This window comes from Dasypus novemcinctus, chromosome 24 (assembly GCF_030445035.2).
Source record: "Dasypus novemcinctus isolate mDasNov1 chromosome 24, mDasNov1.1.hap2, whole genome shotgun sequence".
Lineage (NCBI taxonomy): Eukaryota > Metazoa > Chordata > Mammalia > Cingulata > Dasypodidae > Dasypus > Dasypus novemcinctus.
Window position 1 is genome coordinate 37,794,595 of NC_080696.1, and position 17,327 is coordinate 37,811,921.

General features: G+C 39.2%; 1 protein-coding gene across 7 annotated transcripts in view; it reads right to left on the bottom strand.

The window, feature by feature from the left end:
• The window catches only part of NCOA6 (nuclear receptor coactivator 6), a 161,467-nt gene that overhangs the window by 44,605 nt on the left and 99,535 nt on the right, over positions 1–17,327 (bottom strand). For 3 of the 7 annotated variants that reach the window (XM_058286954.1, XM_058286957.2, XM_071211653.1), the window contains exons 7-11: positions 13,270–13,398; positions 11,734–12,582; positions 9,513–9,659; positions 4,756–5,872; positions 2,091–2,212 (exon numbers count right to left, since the gene is read on the bottom strand). In XM_058286954.1, the coding sequence (XP_058142937.1) occupies positions 2,091–2,212; positions 4,756–5,872; positions 9,513–9,659; positions 11,734–12,582; positions 13,270–13,398 (2,364 nt within the window). The remainder of the gene's footprint in view (positions 1–2,090; positions 2,213–4,755; positions 5,873–9,512; positions 9,660–11,733; positions 12,583–13,269; positions 13,399–17,327) is intronic. The other 4 variants (XM_058286961.2, XM_058286960.2, XM_058286959.2 and 1 more) reach the window with 4 other exon arrangements.

The following is a 17,327-nucleotide window of genomic DNA, read 5'->3' on the forward strand; positions in this document are numbered from 1 at the left end:
GTGCCCTGCCACGCAGGGGTGTCCCCCGCGTAGGGGAGCCCCACGCGCAAGGAGTGCACCCATAAGGAGAGCCGCCCAGCGCGAAGGAGGGAGCAGCCTGCCCGGGAATGGCGCCGCCCACACTTCCCATGCCGCTAACGACAACAGAAGAGGACAAAGAAACAAGACCCAGCAAAAAGACACAGAAAACAGACAACCGGGGGAGGGGAGGGGAATTAAATAAATAAAAATAAATCTTTAAAAAAAAAAAAAAGAAGACAGATGGGGTTGATTTGACAGAATGGAGGAAGAAGGAAGAGAGACACCCATAGAGCCCCCAAACACCATCAAAACACAAATTTTTTAATCAAGGGATGCAAACTCATATATGCTTTTAAGGACCAAGTAGAGAGTAAAGAGTGAGGTGGGCTTGTATAAAGCAATAGGAATCCTGGGAACAAAGTCAAACTGCAAAGTAGATGTCCTGAGGGCATCTTAATTCATGTTTTTGTTTGTTTTAAGACACTGCATGACAATTCAAATACATTATAGACCAAATTCAGTTTGCAGCCCCCAGGTTGCAATCTGCAATTTGAGAGAAGTCTGAGGACCTCTGGAATTGATACAACAGACTGATGCAGATGTGTTTGAGGGAAGAAGGTACCTTCCTGCTCATAACACTTTTTGGACACAGCCACCAAAGACTGGTGACCTTCCAACCTCAATTTTGCTGCTGCAGCTTACTGATGGGAAGTGTGGTGTGCCTAAGCAATTTGTAATAAATAACAAAGTATTAATATCATGATGGAGTCCCTTTAAAAAGACATAAATTAAAAGGGGACTGATGTTTGTTCCTAAAATAATGTCTCATATGTCAAAAAGGAGGTGGAATAACTAGTGACGAAGAAACAAAACATAAATGGGGAAGCGGATGTGGTTCAACTGACAGAGCATCAGCCTACCATATAGGAGGTCCAGGGTTCAAACCAGGGCCTCCTGGCCTGTGTGATGAACTGGCCCACACGCAGTGCTGCCATGCACAAGGAGTGCCATGCCATGCGGGGAAGCCCCACGTGCAAGGAGTACACCCTGCAAGGAAAGCCACCCCACACGAAAAGCACAGGCCCGCCCAGGAGTGGCACTGCATATACGGAGAGCTGATGCAGCAAGATGACGGAACAAAAAGAGACACAGATTCCCATGCTGCCTGATAAGAATGCAAGCAGGCACAAAAGAACACACAGCCAATGGAAACAAGAGAGCAAACAATGCGGGGGAAGGGGAGAGAAATAAATAAAAATAAATCTTTAAAAAAACAAACAAAAAAACATATACAGGGAAAAGTGGCATAAGTGTGAAGAGTCTATGTGTCTTCAATTGTGTCACAGGGGAATAAGGTTACAAATCACTGCTCAGGCCAAGAGTAACCAGGTATAATGATACTGTGGCAGCTGGCCTTGGCTCTGTAACACCTAGGTTAAAATAAATGAATTTTAGTAGCTTTCCCTTTTCAACATAATTTTCCAACATTTAGTGGATAATACTTTATAATCAGAGAGGGGTTCAACACAGGGGGCTTCAACAATATTGGCAGTATTTATTTATTTATTAAGTTGGGTGGTAGGAACATGGGATCTATTGTATGATTATATATATATTTTTATGTTTCAAAGATTCTTAATAAAATTTACATATAAAAAATATTGTTTTAAACTCTGGTAGCTCCTTGCTTTGTGAAACACCAAGTAGGAAGGGATAAAAGAAGGTAGGCGAGCATGACCAGAGTGAAAAACGTTTCTCCACTTAATCCTACTCCATTTTTGATGCCAATTAGAACCTTGATATTGACAAGAATAGTGAAGCACTTCGTGTTTAAGTCTGATTTTGTGAGGACTTAAAATCACCAAAACTAATTTAACCAAAGGCCTATATATATATTCTTAATATCAAGACAAGGCTTCCAAATACTAGACACATTAAATTAATTAAATCATTAAAGTAGTTTAATTAATAGGCAAAATAAAACACTACTGTTTCCTTGAAGAGAAGGAACCTTTGTAATGCTGTATTCATGGAGACAAGTATATAAGCGTTAGCTAACATTTTATCACCTGGAGGCCGGTTTGAAAATTCTGGCAGTTTAGGGCCTGAGTTGTCCATGTTAATTCCTTGTTCTCCAGGCAATGGCTGCTGATCAGCCTCCTCCAGACCAGCTGGGTGAGTATCTGGAGTGCTAAAAAATAAATAACACACTTGAGAGTTAGTTATATAGTTTACTCATGAAACTAGCTTAATCTCTCCCCCACTTCTGAAGAACTAAAATTTGTTTGCATCATTAATCTTCCCATTATTCTTATCTCTGTAGTCTGTATAAAATATTCAATATTTGGCATAAAAATAATCTGGCAATTTCATTACATGTTAAAAATCCACTCACTCTAATAGGGTGGCTATTTATTCAAAGTACTTTCCACAATTCCTGATATAATGATTTCCATGTGATCACCCACCTGGTTAGATGTTTAAAGACCTGATCATAGTTTGGGATTATTAATATAAATTACTGTTCTTGTGAAACAACACTATATGCAGCATAGCTATCAAATTCAACCAGGGAGTTCAGAGTGTTTCTTTTTTTGTGAATATTACAATGGTGGCACCAGTAATTCATTCCAACATGCAAGAGGCTGTAGGTTGGCTGATGGAAATGATATTCAGAAAACAAAGAAAGATGGAGAACACAGTACAAAGCTAATTAATTTTGCTGCAGAATGAGTATTTGCAGACACTCCTCATTCTCATTGGCTTTGGGGTGCCATCATTTTTATTGGGATGTGATTTAGAATTTCTAGTAGCAAAAGGGGTAGAGGGAAGAATTCATATCAAAAGAAGAAAACGTATCTATTTACGTCCACATTCCCAAAGAGCCTGAGTACTCATATACCACATTTTGTATATAATCTCGTTCCTAGTTGAACCATTCTCTCTTATCTTTAGTTTCTCTTTGCCCTGATCTTGGTCACCTACTTTCATTTTATCTCACTGTATTCTGTGTATAAGCCACCTTTAAATCCATTTTAAAAAGTCTCAGCATGTGAAAGTTTAAAATGTGAAGGAGATCCCTTGCACAACCAGATCCTTATACCAATTTTCTCCTTATAAAAGAACTTTTCTCTCATTTCAAATTATAAGCAAGGATTCTGTGGTACCTTTTACTTTCAAAGAATTGGACAGCTAATATAATCTCAAATATCTGGCCCACCCCCCTCATGTTACAGAAGAAGAAACAAAGACCTAGACAGGAATAGCAAATGAGCCGTAGGTCCCACAGTGAACTAAAGTAGAGCTGGGTGCAGGGGCTCTTCCTATTAAACCTACTGTATCCCTTTCCTAGGCACCCTGATGCTGTCACAATTTGTCAACAAACGAAAATTGCCTTGAGAGCTGGTGAAGACATTAAAAAAAATGAACATTAATGGCAATCAAATAGCCTTGAATTTTACTCCCAGACTACCTGGAGGAATAATAAAATGGTCCCCACAAAAATGTTATTCCTACAGGTTGACAGCAGTTAAGGATTTAACTGAGTCATCAGAAAAATCAGATAATCAAAGGGCTTAAGTCTAAATTCAGGAAAATACAAGTTATTAATATACAATGATTGACTTTTAATGTGTAAGATTCAAGAAGCAGCAGGTGAGTATGTACAATAGAGTACAACCAAGGAAATGTTGTGGGAAGGCTAGAGAAAGGTAGTTGGTTTTATTTTGAAGATTTAAGCTAGTTTAAATAAAGCTCCCCTATTCTTTTCTATAGTTTTAACAGTTTATTTCAATACCTTGTTTACCTTCATTAGTCATTATTCCCTAATAATTTTTATGAATTTCACTTTTATGATTAAAGGCAGAAAATCCAGCTCAATCAATACTTCTTCCGGAAACACTTTATAAAAGCCAAAAACAACTTAACACTTAGCTTTAGGAAATGAAGTATAAATTAATTTGTTAATTCCCCTTCATACTGTGACCTTGCAAAAGAACTCACCCAGAGAGCCTTGACAGAAATGGAAACTGATTTTAAAAATTCCAATCACCTTAATGTGGGGTTTTAAGCGTCTATGAATGTTAAAAGAGCTTTTAAAAGAAAGGCACCTGTACAAAAACCACTTCTATTTGAGAGACAGCAGAGTCTCCTTAGGCAGTTTTCATTTCCCAAACACATTGCCTCCCTGACTCCCCAGTTGCTATTGCTATTAAATGCCTGAAATTGAGTACCTTGTGGAGTTTAGTGTGGTGGTAGCACTGATTACTTTTCTAGCTCTGAGTGCTACAACCCTTCCCTCTAAGACTACAGTCTTAAGAGACATGGCAGCCAACTGTTCACACGAACCTTGTTTGGATCCTCATCTGAACTGTAAAAATCAATAACTGGAGACAATGAGGGAAATGTGAACACTGTCTAGTCTAGATATTTAAGAACTTTAAAGAAGTAATAGCCTTTCTAGGTGTGCTAATGGTATTGTGGAGTCATATAAAAACAGTACTTTTCTTTTAGAAGTACCCATTGAAATATTTACAAAGTGAATTTGCTTTAAAACAATAGAGGTAGTGGGGGAATATAGAGATGAAGGCAAGACAGGCTATGAGTTAATTTGTTGAAGCAGAGGGATTTCATTATACTAATCTAATTTTATGTATGTTTAAAATTTTCCACCAAAAAAAGCTGTCCACACAGAAACAAATGAATAAGATTTGATGCAAAACTATTGCAACCTACTTTAGATCTTGCTGACTATTTTTCTTCTTCCGAGGGGGTTTCTTCTTCTTCGGTTTATTTGCGCTGGTATTATTCTGCTTATTGTTTACCCCAAAATGGCCTGCAGAGATGTCACTCTGCAATAAGTTGACCAACAATGGGCTTGTTAGCGTGACATCCTTATTGACTGGGAAGCCTGGATTCTGACCACAGGACATCTGATTTCCATTGGGTGCTCCACTGAAAGATGCATTGAAAGGCATCCCATGGCCTGAGAAGTGGTTTCCTGAAGCACTGCTTCCCTGCATGGCCTGAACGTGGGGGGGGACCATGTTGGTTTGTTGCATGCTAACGTCAGGCATCATCTGAGACAAGCTGACGTCATTATTTGCTGTGGTAGCAGGATCACCATGTTGCTGAGTCATGTGTGGGCTGGGGCCTGGTGGCCGCAGGACCTGCCCCTGAATTCCCATAACCTGAGATGGACTGTTGTTCATAGGCCCTTGTTGGGGCAGCATCTGTCCTGACATCTGTCCCGTAAACTGCACCATGTTTCCTTGCATGTTCGGAGTTGGTCCCCTCATTATCTGTGCTGGTCCCGGCATGACATTGGATTGGTTCTGAGTGTTAAACTGCTGCTTATTCCCCTGTATTTGATTGGTCATGATCTGCTCTATCATTGGGTTTTGTTGGAGCAAAACCTGCCCCTGAGGCCCCATCATCTGGTTATGTGGTGCCATCATTTGTGGGCCCTGCTGGGGAAGCATCTGCTTGGGTGGGGTCATCCTTTGGGGTGAGGGCCCAAGATTTTGGCTCTGAGGGTTCACCATCATCTGGCCCTGGGGCATAAGCTGGGCCCTTGAGAGGATCATGGGGTTCTGAGGGTTCAAGGTTCCTTGTTGCTGGACCATCTGGCCCTGAGAGGGCACGATTTGCTGGTGCATGCCCATCAGCTGAGATGGTGGGCCCTGCTGGGGCTGGCCTTGTATGTTGCCCAGGTTCACCTGAGGAACCCCGGAACTACCAGCCTGCTGATTGTTCATGTTGCCATGAATTCCCATGAGGCTGGGCTGCATCATATTTGGTGGCCCATGGGACACTGGCATCTGGTTTTGAGGAGGACCAGCTCCTTGACCACCTTAAAAAAAAAAAAAGTAGTTTCAGAAAAGTACTATTATCTTATTGGTATTAAAATACCCAGATTACCTTAATTAGAAAGAAAGCCATTACTCATATCTGTACTGACCAAGATAAACAATTGTGCTATGCCTGACATACTTTCTGTGGGTTTTCTGAACTATGGAGATATAACTGCTGAATAATCATTTATATTCTCATTGATTATGCAATTGAAAGAGTAAACAGTACCTTTAAACTATTTGGTAATTTAAAGATAATATGTGGCATATCAATACAGTTCACTTTTTCTCAGATAAAAAAAGAGAAAGAGGCATCTTATTGTTTTAAAATGACTTGTGACTACCTTAAGATAAAGAAAATTAAAATCATTGTAGGTTAGTGAACTAAGTTCTGTTTTAGATAAGCCAGAGAAACAAAGAACGTGATGTATGCTCTTAGGAAAATCTCAACAATTTTGAGAAGACATTTAAAAATGCTTCTTGGAAAACTAATGACTCTCAAAGGCTTTGTTTGTCCTATCTGGATGCTGCACTTTAAAAAAGGAACACCTGGGAAGCAGATGTGTCTCAAGCAGTTGGACACCTGCCCACCACAAGGGAGGTCCTGGGTGTGGTTCCCAGTGCCTCCCAAAGAAGATGAGCAGGACAGCAAGCTCACATGACAGGTTGGCGCAGTGAGCTGAGGCAACAAGATGACACAATGAGACGATGCAATGAGGAAACACAATGAGAGACACAACAAGCAGGGAGTGGAGGTGGCTCAAGTGATTGGCACCTCCCTCCCACATGGGAGGTCCTGGGTTCGGTTCCCAATATTCCAAAAAAGAAGAGAAGCAGATATAGAGAGCACACAATGAACAGACACAGAGAGCAGACAGTGTGAGCAAATAATGAGGGAGGAAGGGAGAAATATTTTTTTTTTTTTTTAAAAAAAAGAACACCTAATACTTCCTAAGGACAGGTCACCTCTGCCCTGGATGTGGTAAAAACTATTCAATTTTGATCTGGAAACTGAGCCCCTAATGGGAGTTGACAATCCACAAGCATGCAGACAAAGGACTACCAACAAAGGATGTTAAAATTTCAGTGACCCTCCTCTGTGGCAATTCCTGGTGAGACCACGTGGGAGATGTTCTGTTCTTCTCACTTACTTTTTTTTTTTTTTTAAGATTTATTTATTTATTTCCCCCCCTTTCCCTCCTCCCACCCTGCTGTTTTGCTGTCTGTGGTGTCTTTCTTCTCTTCTCATTTTCTCTCCTCTAGGATTCAATCCTGGAGATCTCTGATGGGCAGAGAGGTTCCCTGTCAACTGCGCCAGCTCAGTTCCTGATTCTGCTGCGCTTCACCCTGACTCTCTCCTTGTCTCTCTTTTGATGCGTCATCATCTTGCTGTGTGACTCACTTGCCTGGGCACTGGTTCACCACGCAGGCACACGCACAGGCACTGTCTTGCCTTGTGGGCATGCTTTTCTCTTCTTCTTTTTCACCAGGAGGCCCCAGAGATCAAACCCATATAGTAGGCATAAGCTCTATCACTTCAGCCACATCCACTTCCCTTCTCACCTATTTCTAATTCAGATAAAGGACACTGTCTGGCTTGCTGCAGTGTTCACTTCGAGTTGAATCTTTAGGATTCTCCTACAGCTACTTGTACTTCTCTCCCTTTTTACTGAATAACCATCTAACTTATTTGATCTCCATTTTATTTTTTACTTTTAAATGGTGGCATCCACAATGAAGTTATGAGGCTAGTCTATGATTCAGCCAGTGAGGCAGGAGATGAACTGTCTATTGTTAATATTGTACAGACTCTTCCTAAACCCCAAGGAGCATTTTCTAAGACAGCCTTATAATTTCTTAAACTTGAACTCCATGACCACTGTTTAAAATTATTTATCTTAATGTATATTCATTCAATTAATAATTATTTTTTGAGTACCTAATATGTACAAGGCACTTTGGTGCTAAGGTAATAGTAATAAACAAGATAGATCAAACCCCAGCCCTCCTTGGAGCTTACAATCTAGTTGGCAAGAGAGAAAATAAATAAATAGACAAGTATTTTTTCAGGAAGTGGTAAAAGCTAAGGAGAAAGTAGGATAAGAGGACAGAACATGGCAAGAGTAGGGCTATTTTAGATAGGACAAATGGGGATATCAAAACAATATATGTGGAAGAGGATGTAGCTCAAGCAGCTGGGCTTCTGCCTACCACACGGGAGGTCCCAGGTTTGGTTCCTGGTGCCTCCTAGAGAAGACAAGTAAGACAGCAAGTTGACATGGTGAGCTGATGCTACAAGATGACACAGTGAAATGATGCAGCCAAGATATACAGTGAGGAAACACAATGAGAGACAACAAACAGGGAGTGGAGGTGGCTCAGGTGATTGTGCCTCCCTCCCACATGGGAGGCCCCGGGTTTAGCTCCCAGTGCCTCCTAAAAAGAAGATGAGCAGACAGTGAGGAGGAGGGGAAAAATAAATAAATAAATAAATAAATCTTCAACAACAACAAACAAACACAAAAACTATGTGATGGAGAACAGGTGTAGCTCAGTGGTTGAGTGTCTGCTTCCCATGTATGAGATGAGGTGTACCTACTAAAAAAACGAACCAACTAACCAACCAACCAAACAACACAAGTGCACATGTGGAAGACACCATATAAAAATGCAAAATAGGTCTGCTATGGTGGAGGAATTATTTATGACTTTTCACTGTTTTAAAATTTCATATAAACAACATGAATTCATAGAACATAACTTAGGAATGTAGTTTTTGCATTAACATATAGGAAAAGTCAAATAGCTTGCCCTACTGTTCTGTCACCCTTTAAGAAATAGTTTGAATTTTTCCTATTATGTCAGTACTTTTCCCAATCCTTAGAGATGTACAATTAAAGTTAGAAAAACACACTAATTAAATTAACTCCAAGTAAGGATGGGAGATCAGAAAATGTTTGGGCTACCTCAGTCCAAACAGACTGAATAAGAAAGGGTAAGAGGGACTAGTCATGTAGTACCTAAGCAACTGGAAATATGAAGGCTGGGCTTATAGAATACTGCCTTATAAATACTTCTTAGCCATTCTGCTCCACCCTAACCTCACTCTCCTCTAAAATTTTTTCTTACATACAATACACTGTTGACATTAAATCTGTACTGATTCAAGTTTATTCTTCCTAACACCACACTGTAAATCAGAATTCTAATGCTCAGCAAGAACAAAGCTAACATGTACTATATAGAAATTTTAAAAGTTGCAGTTGTTCAAACATGCTATGTGCCTCCATGCCTTTGTACCTATGGTTTCCTTTGCCAGAAATGTTTTTTGTCCTTTTGCTGTTTAAGCAAGCCCTAACTCATGGGTTCAGACACTAGGGCCCATGGACCAAATCCAGCCCATTGCCTGTTTATAAATAGAGTGTTTGGAACTGCTGATTCATTTATGTATTGTCTGTGGCTGCTTTCATGCTACAACAGCAGAATTGAGTAGTTGAAATAAAGACCATATAACCTGCAAAACCTAAAATATTTACTATCTGGCCTTTTATGGGATAATTATTTATGGGTTTGAAATTAAGGGGTATCTACCACACGATGTTTAGTAAATGCTGGCTGAAAAAATGGCAGAAGACAAACCTGCATGCTGGACATTTTGATTTGCTTGCAGCTGAGGGGCACCTGAATTCCCAGGGGTGGTTGCTGTAGTCGAAGGCACCTGACCTTGCATAAAGTTCGGATTGGCCTGTCCTGCTGAGAAGCCAGGTGGGAGGCGTTTAGGCATTCCTTAATAGAAAACAATGAGTAAGGCAGTTACCTAGTAAATTTATACTCTTGCTTAGATGTGGAATGAATAAGGAAAGATGAGCTGCATGAAGTCTCCACTGGCTTAGCTCTCTCTGTCACACAGGTAGGATCTTTAATAATAAGGTTGGGAAAGATGGTTAAAAAAATCAACACAATCTTCTACATGAGCACAGTCAAAATGAAAAAGAAATACTAAAAAATTTATACTTAGAACATGCCAAGGAAAAGATGGCAATCTGCTCCCTAAATGTGATCTGAGGCCACGCCACAGCAAGGTTTGAAAGCTTACTTTTCTCTGTAATACAACGGATCCCGAAACTTTACATACTTTAACACAGATACCAAGGGATAAACTAAATGCTCTCATACCCAAACAAATTGTTATAACATATTATAAAACAAAGAGTTGGGTCCTGATATGAAGGATAGATAGGTGGTTTGTTTACTTTTAGAGAAATGAAGGACAAACTCCTCTGCAAAAAAATCCGCCCCCCCCAATATTATTTATGTTTGTCTCTTTGGAAAGACAGGACATTAGAAACAGTTCATAGGAGCTTTAAAGTGAGGCTGTATTAAATTTATTGTTACGCCTTCACCTCATAAAGGTTTTCTGCGATTCTGACAACGATGGTACCAAAAACCATGCTCTAATGGAATCTTAATAAAGTATTACTTCTCTTGTATAGGAAGGCCTAATTTCAGAAAACAAATTTGTAATAAGTAGAACCTCAGAACCCACTACTCATTGTTTATTTCATAGGCCTTGATGTGGCCAGATCACCTAGGTGAGCACACCATCTGCTCTATGAAAGCATCAAGACCTAAAGCTCACTTAAAATTTTCTTTTATCAGTCTATTTATTATTTTTTTAAAGGGCCAAATTTACAATGCCCTATAAAACACTTTTTGTAGACAAATATATATTTGTCTTTTTTTTTTTTTTAGCAGTGACAAGTCCCCATTTGCATGCTTCCACTGTAATTAAGTCAGTAATCACATTTGCAGGAGGGACACCCAGCTTCCACTGATCTGGGATAGATGCCCAGACAGTGAAGTTTGGAGCTGAAATACACTTGCTTTTTCTAAAAATTTCTTAGGATTCAAATGTTAGAGCCTGCATGTCAGCTAAATTGATTATAAGAGCGTGAAAAGACTGATGAGCAACTTAATTTCACCAGAAACCATGGGAACATGCCTTTGCTATGTTGCACTAGAGATGCAAGGGATTTTTCTGGGTAGGTAATGGGTGTCTTTTGGTGAGGGGTATGTTTATCAGATGACGGTATTACTGACACTCTCAATACTTTACTGAAAAGCTCCAAGCACATTCATGTGCACTAGATCAATGATTAATAAGAATAAATAATAAACATGGAGATGGATAAGTTTTACTGTAATCGTTTTACCTCTCACACATTAAGCTCCATTGCTTTTTCTTCATACAAGAGGCACCTTACAAAATAAATAAATAAATCTCCTTTAGGTATAACTGGTGGAATTCCCTCTCTAAGGAGCAGGCATTGGCATTTAAAAAAAACTATAAAAGTCAATGATTTCTGAACTTATTCCCCTATAGAACTTTAATCAAATTTAACAAATACCATGCTTACTATTTTACTAACTAGGATTATTAAAATTGATAACTAGAAGGACCTTTTTCCCAGTATGACTGTACACTTTTCATTTTTGCTCTACTGCATAATCTTAATTTTTTCAATAGCTGAGCAGTTTGAGTTGCTAATAAAATACATATTTCTTCTGGACATTTTAATTTACTAGCACAAGATCAAGTCAAAATAATTTGGAAAACAAAATGCACATTTCTATATTGAATTTTAACTCCACTTTTAACCAGAGGGCTAGCTTAAATTTTACCAGTAAGCTGCTACATAATGTATCAAGTTATCTAAGTTATAAAATGTCACCATCATATCCACAAAAACAAATAATTATACCCTTATTTCAATCCCTCCATTAAACTCTAAAAATTGAAGTTCTACTAATATCTACCTCCAGCAAATTTACCAACACAAATAGCTTCAGTGTTCCTCACCTCCTAGGCCTGGATGTAAACTCTGTGGCCCCTGGTTTGGTGGTTGCGGCTGCATCACCATGAAGTTAGGTGGCACGTTTCCCTGTTGAACCATAGGATTCCGACCCGGAGAGGTGACGGGCTGCTGAAATCCCTGGGGAAGTGGGTTATTTTGAGGTGGCCTTGGTCCCATCTGCTGCTGAGTTTGGTTAACCGTTGGGGAGGATGCAGGGGATCCCTGCTGGAAGGAGGAGGGTGAGGAGGCAGGAGACTTGTTGGTGAGGTGGGGCTGCTGCAGGGGGGTTGGGACCCTGGAGGGTCCTCCCTGCAAGCTCTTCATCTGAGGAGCTGTGAACTGGCCTGGGTTGCTCATCTGAGGAAAGTTTGTATGGGCTTGTGAAGCTTGCTGGCTGCCAAAGGGATATGGAGGGGGAGGGTGGGAAGGTGTCTGTACCGTGGCTAAGGATGGTCTTGCCTGGAGTTGCTGTTGCATTGGTCCAGGCAGGGGAGCCTTCTTCCATCCTTGGTTTGCAGTCATTGTGCCCAGAGAACCCTGGGCTGGAGGAGGCTGAAGGGCTCCAGAAGGCAGTTGGTTCCAGCCTGGAGGAACAGGCACCTGAGTTGGGGCAGTAAACTGGGGTCGAATCCCCTGTGACTGTTGCTGCTGATGTTGCTGTGGGGGTCTGGCCTGTAACTGCTGCTGCTGCTGTTGGTGCTGCTGCTGCTGCTGCTGCAACTGGGGGAAATTAGCTGGGTTCATCTGTCTGTTCACAGGGACAGACTGCATTGGGTGGTGCGGAGTAGGTAAAGCTCCCGAGGGATGATTCTGCTGTGGTATGTGGAGCCCAGAGAGGAGTGGATCCATTGTATCTGTTTAAAGACAGCCAGCAACAATTAACCTATAGCAAGCTATCTCCTTGAACGGTGGTCTTGACAATTGTGCAAATATAGAGTAAAATCTGCTTATACCATTCAACAAAATGTTTATGAGCACCTTCTATGTGCAAAGCAGTGTGGCAAAATTAACAAAAAAAAAAAAAAAAAAAAGAATTCTGTTTAAAAAGAGCCAAACATAAAATGTGGACCAAAGCATATTCTGGGAACTATGTTAATTAATGACATAAAAAACAAAACAAAACAAAACATAGTTAATTAGATCTGGGAAACACTGACCCTAATAACCATACAAAGGTTTTTTTACTATAGGACTTTCAGTGACTACAATATGTTAATCTTGAATTTTGAGGAAGGAGGGTAAAGTATGCTGCATTTCCCAAAGATACATTACTACAAAATTCTTTGTCATGGAGTCTCTTGTAGGACTAAGTATGCCAAGGCACACTTTTAGGAATGTTGGGGTAGAACTGGTAAGAGGAAATAATGAGAAATTCTAAGAAGAAAATGACTTAATGTGAAGAAATCAAGACAGATTTTGTAAAGAAGGTGATATTTGAGTTGGGCAGCTAGGAATTTGGCATCAGAAACAGCTGAATTTTGTAATGATCTGCACAGGGAGTTCCAGTCTCTCCAAGCTCAAAATTGGAAGTCATTTATTACCTGGCTGAGAAGCAGGGCGAGGAGTCCTGGGCTGCAGCTCTGGATTGGGCGCTGGTGCCATCATGGAAGATGACATGTTTCCACCCTGGGATATCATAACAGTGGCAGGACTGGTCATCCTCATTAATCCTAAAAGAAAAAAATCCCTAGAATAGAGTACTTGGCACAATTTTTGTTTTTAACAAAATATCTCAAGAATATGAAAAAAATATGGAAAATGTTTATACCTATCATCCAGCTTGTTTAAATCTAAAAATATTTTACCCTTATTTCCTTCAGAAACAAATATAGATACAGCAGTATTCCCTACTCCTTCCCAATCCCTTTCCATACCCTTCCTCTTATTTTAAATTGGGACCAACATTTCCTTGCATGCAACTGATATAGGTAAACTGCATATTATTTTCACATGCTTTCAAGCTTTGTATTAGTAGTATCATATACATAAGGATTCTACTTCAAATATTTTTGAGATTCTAGTTAATTCATTTTGACTAATATTATGGTGCTCCATGGCAAAAAACCATAATCCATTCTCTTGCTAATAATTTTTTTCCCCTAACTTTTTACTTTTACAATTTTGCAATGCCATGTATGTCATACATATCGTGGACATGTGTATCTTTAGACTACATAGAATTGCTAAGTTTTAAAGTATAAGCATTTTCAATTTTACCAGATATTGGCAAATTTCTCTCAATAGTGTTTTTGCCAATTTATACTCCCACTCTGTTTTCAGATTGTAAAGTTTTTTTAAAAAGATATTTTATCCACCCCCCGCCCCATTGCCTGCTCTCTGTGTCCATTCACTGTGTGTTCTTCTGTGTCCGCTTGCATTCTTGTCAGTGGCACCGGGAATCTGTGCCCTTTTTTGTCTATCATCTTGCTGTGTCAGCTCTCCATGTGTGCGGGGCCACTCCTGGGCAGGATGTGCTTATCTCATGTGGGGCGGCTCTCCTTGAGGGGTGCACTCCTTGAGCGTGGGGCTCCCCTATGCGGGCACTCCTTGTGCACATCAGCACTGCACAAGGTCCAGCTCACCACACGGGTCAGGAGGCCCTGGGTTTGAACCCTGGACCTCCTATATGGTAGGCGGACACTCTATTGGTTGGGCCAAATCTGGTTGCCCAGATTGTAAAGTTTTACAATATTGTGTTCAGATGTGGATTTATTTTTATTTATAGTATTCAGGATTACTACTGGCTTCTGAATCTGAGAATGCTTCTTTTTCACCAGTTTCAGAAAAATTTCACTTGATTATTGTTCTTCCCCAATTTTTCATCCTCTTCTTCTAGAACTCGTTTCAGATGTATATTAAACCTTCTTAGTTTATCCTTCACAGTTCTTGATCTCTTTCATACTTCTACCTCTTTATTTCTCTCTGGGTAATTTCTTTAAATTCACCTACCAATTTAGCTCTAATTTGCTGAATACTAAAATTTTAATGATTTTTAAATCCCTATGACTGACTCATTTATTATTTATTTATTTATTTATTTACTTACTGTGCTGGGGGGCCAAGATTGAACGCAGGACCTTGTATGTGGGAAGCCAGCACTCAACCACTGAGCCAAATTGGCTTCCTGAGTTGGTTTTTTGTTTGCTTGTTTCTGTTTTTTAGGAGGCACCAGGGCCTGAACCTGGGACCTCCCGTGTGGGAGGCAGGCACTCAACCACATGAGTCACATCTACTCCATGTTTTAAAAAATTTCAATAACATTTATTGAGATATAGTTCACATACCATATATTCACCCACTTAAAGTGTACAATCAGTGGATTATAGTATATCCAGAGTTATGCATCCATTACAAATCAATTTTTTATCATTTACATCATCCCGAAGAAACCTTTTACTCATTTACTATCACCCTCCCATACTATTTTCTCCCAGCCCCAGGCAACCATTAATTTGTTTTTTTTGTATTATGGACTTGCCTATTTGGAGCATTTCATATAAATGGACTCACACAGAATGTGGCTTTTTGCATCTGCTTCTTTAACTTGGCATAAGGTCTTTGAGATTCATGTAGTATGTATTCATACTACATTTCTTTTTATGGCTTAATACTATTTCACTGTATATGATATTTTATTTATTCATTCATTGATGGGCAATTTGGGTTGTGTCCAACTTTTGGCTATTATGAAAAATGTTACCATGAGCACTCCTGTACAAGTTTTTGCAGGGAAATATTTTCATTTATCTTGGAGTAGAATTAATGGATCATGCAATAACTCTATGTTTAACCTTTGAGGAACTGCCAAACTGTTTGCCAGTGTCTGCACCATTTTATATTCCCATCAGCAGTGGATGAGAGTTCCAATTTCTCCACATTCTTGCTTAGACTTGTTATGTTTTTTTTTAAAAAATATAGTCATACTAGGAGTGTGAAATGGTATCTCATTGTGGTTTTGGTTTGCATGTCTCTCTTGTGCATTTCTTCATGTGGTTATTTACCATTTGTTTATCTTTGGGGAAATGTCTATTAAGAGCCTTTGCCTATTTTCAAAACGGATTGTCTTTTTACTACTGAATTGTAAGAGTTCTTCATATATTCTATGTGTAAGTCCCTTATCAGATACATGGATTTGCAAATATTTTTTCCCATTCTATGAGTTGCCTTTTCACTTTCTCGGTATGCTTTTTACTTTTCAGTGTAGAAACTCAAAGTTTCCCATTTTGACCACTTTCAAGTATACAATTCAGTGGTATTAATTATATTCACAATATTGTGCTACCATCACCAACATTAATTACCTAAACTTTTTTATCGCCTCAAACAGAAATTCTACTCCTATTTAAGCAATAACGCTTTCATTTCATCCCTCACCCTGGCCTCTGATAATCTATAATCTACTATCTGTTTCTATGAAATTAGCTTATTCTAGATATTTCATATAAGCAAGACCATACAATATTTTTCTATCTAGCTTATTTCACTCAGCCTGATGTCTTCTGGGTTCTTCCATGTTGTAGCAAGTATTACTACCGTATTCCTTTTTATGGCTGAATGATATACTATCATATGTACACACATTTTGTTTATACAGTCATCTGTTGATGAACACTGGGGTTGCTTCCATCTTTCGGCAACTGTGCATAATGTGGATTTGAACATTTGTATGGAAATATCTGTTTGAGTTTGTGCTTTTAGTTCTTTTGGGTATATATGTGAATGCTAGGTCATATGGTAATTTTATACTTAGCTTTCTGAAGAACTGCAAACTGTTTTCCACAGTGGCTGCACCATTCTACATTCTGACCAACGAATGAGTGTTCCTCTATCTCCACATCCTTTCCAACACTTATCTTCCTTTTTTTGTTTTTGTTTTTTTAATAGTAGCCATTCTAGTAGCCACATGGTAGCTCACTGTAGTTTTGATTTGCATTTCATTAATGGCTAATGAGATTAAGCATCTTTTCATGTGTTTATTGGCCATCTGTATATCTTCTTTAGAGAAATGTCTATTCAAGTCTTTTGCTCATTTTTAAATTGGGTTGTCTTTTTGTTGTCAAGTTGTAAGATTTTTGTACGTACTCTCGATATTAAACCCTTGTCAGATAGGTGGTTTCCAAATATTTTTCCTCTTTCTGTAGTTATCTTTTTACTTTTATGATAAAGTCCATTGATGCACAAGTTTTAAAATTTGATGGAGTCCCACCTACTTGTTTTTTCCTTTGTTGCTTGAGTGTAAAGCATAAAAAAGCACTGCCTAACACAAATTCCTGAAGATTCTTCCTTATGGTTTCTTCTAGGAATTTTACCGTTTTGCCACTTGAATTTAAGTCTTTGGTTCATTTTGAGTTAATTTTTATAAATGGTTTAAGGTAGGGGTCCATATGGATATCCAGTTTTCCCGGCAATATTTGTTACAGAAAGTATTCTTTCCCCATTGAGTGGATGTGGCATGCTTATCAAAAATCAATTAGCCATAGATGTCAGGGTTCATTGTTGAACTCTCAATTCTATTACATGGGTCATATGTCAGTACAATGCAGTTTTGATTACTATAGCTTGTATAAGTTTTAAAATTGGGTAGTGTGAGTCCTCCAAT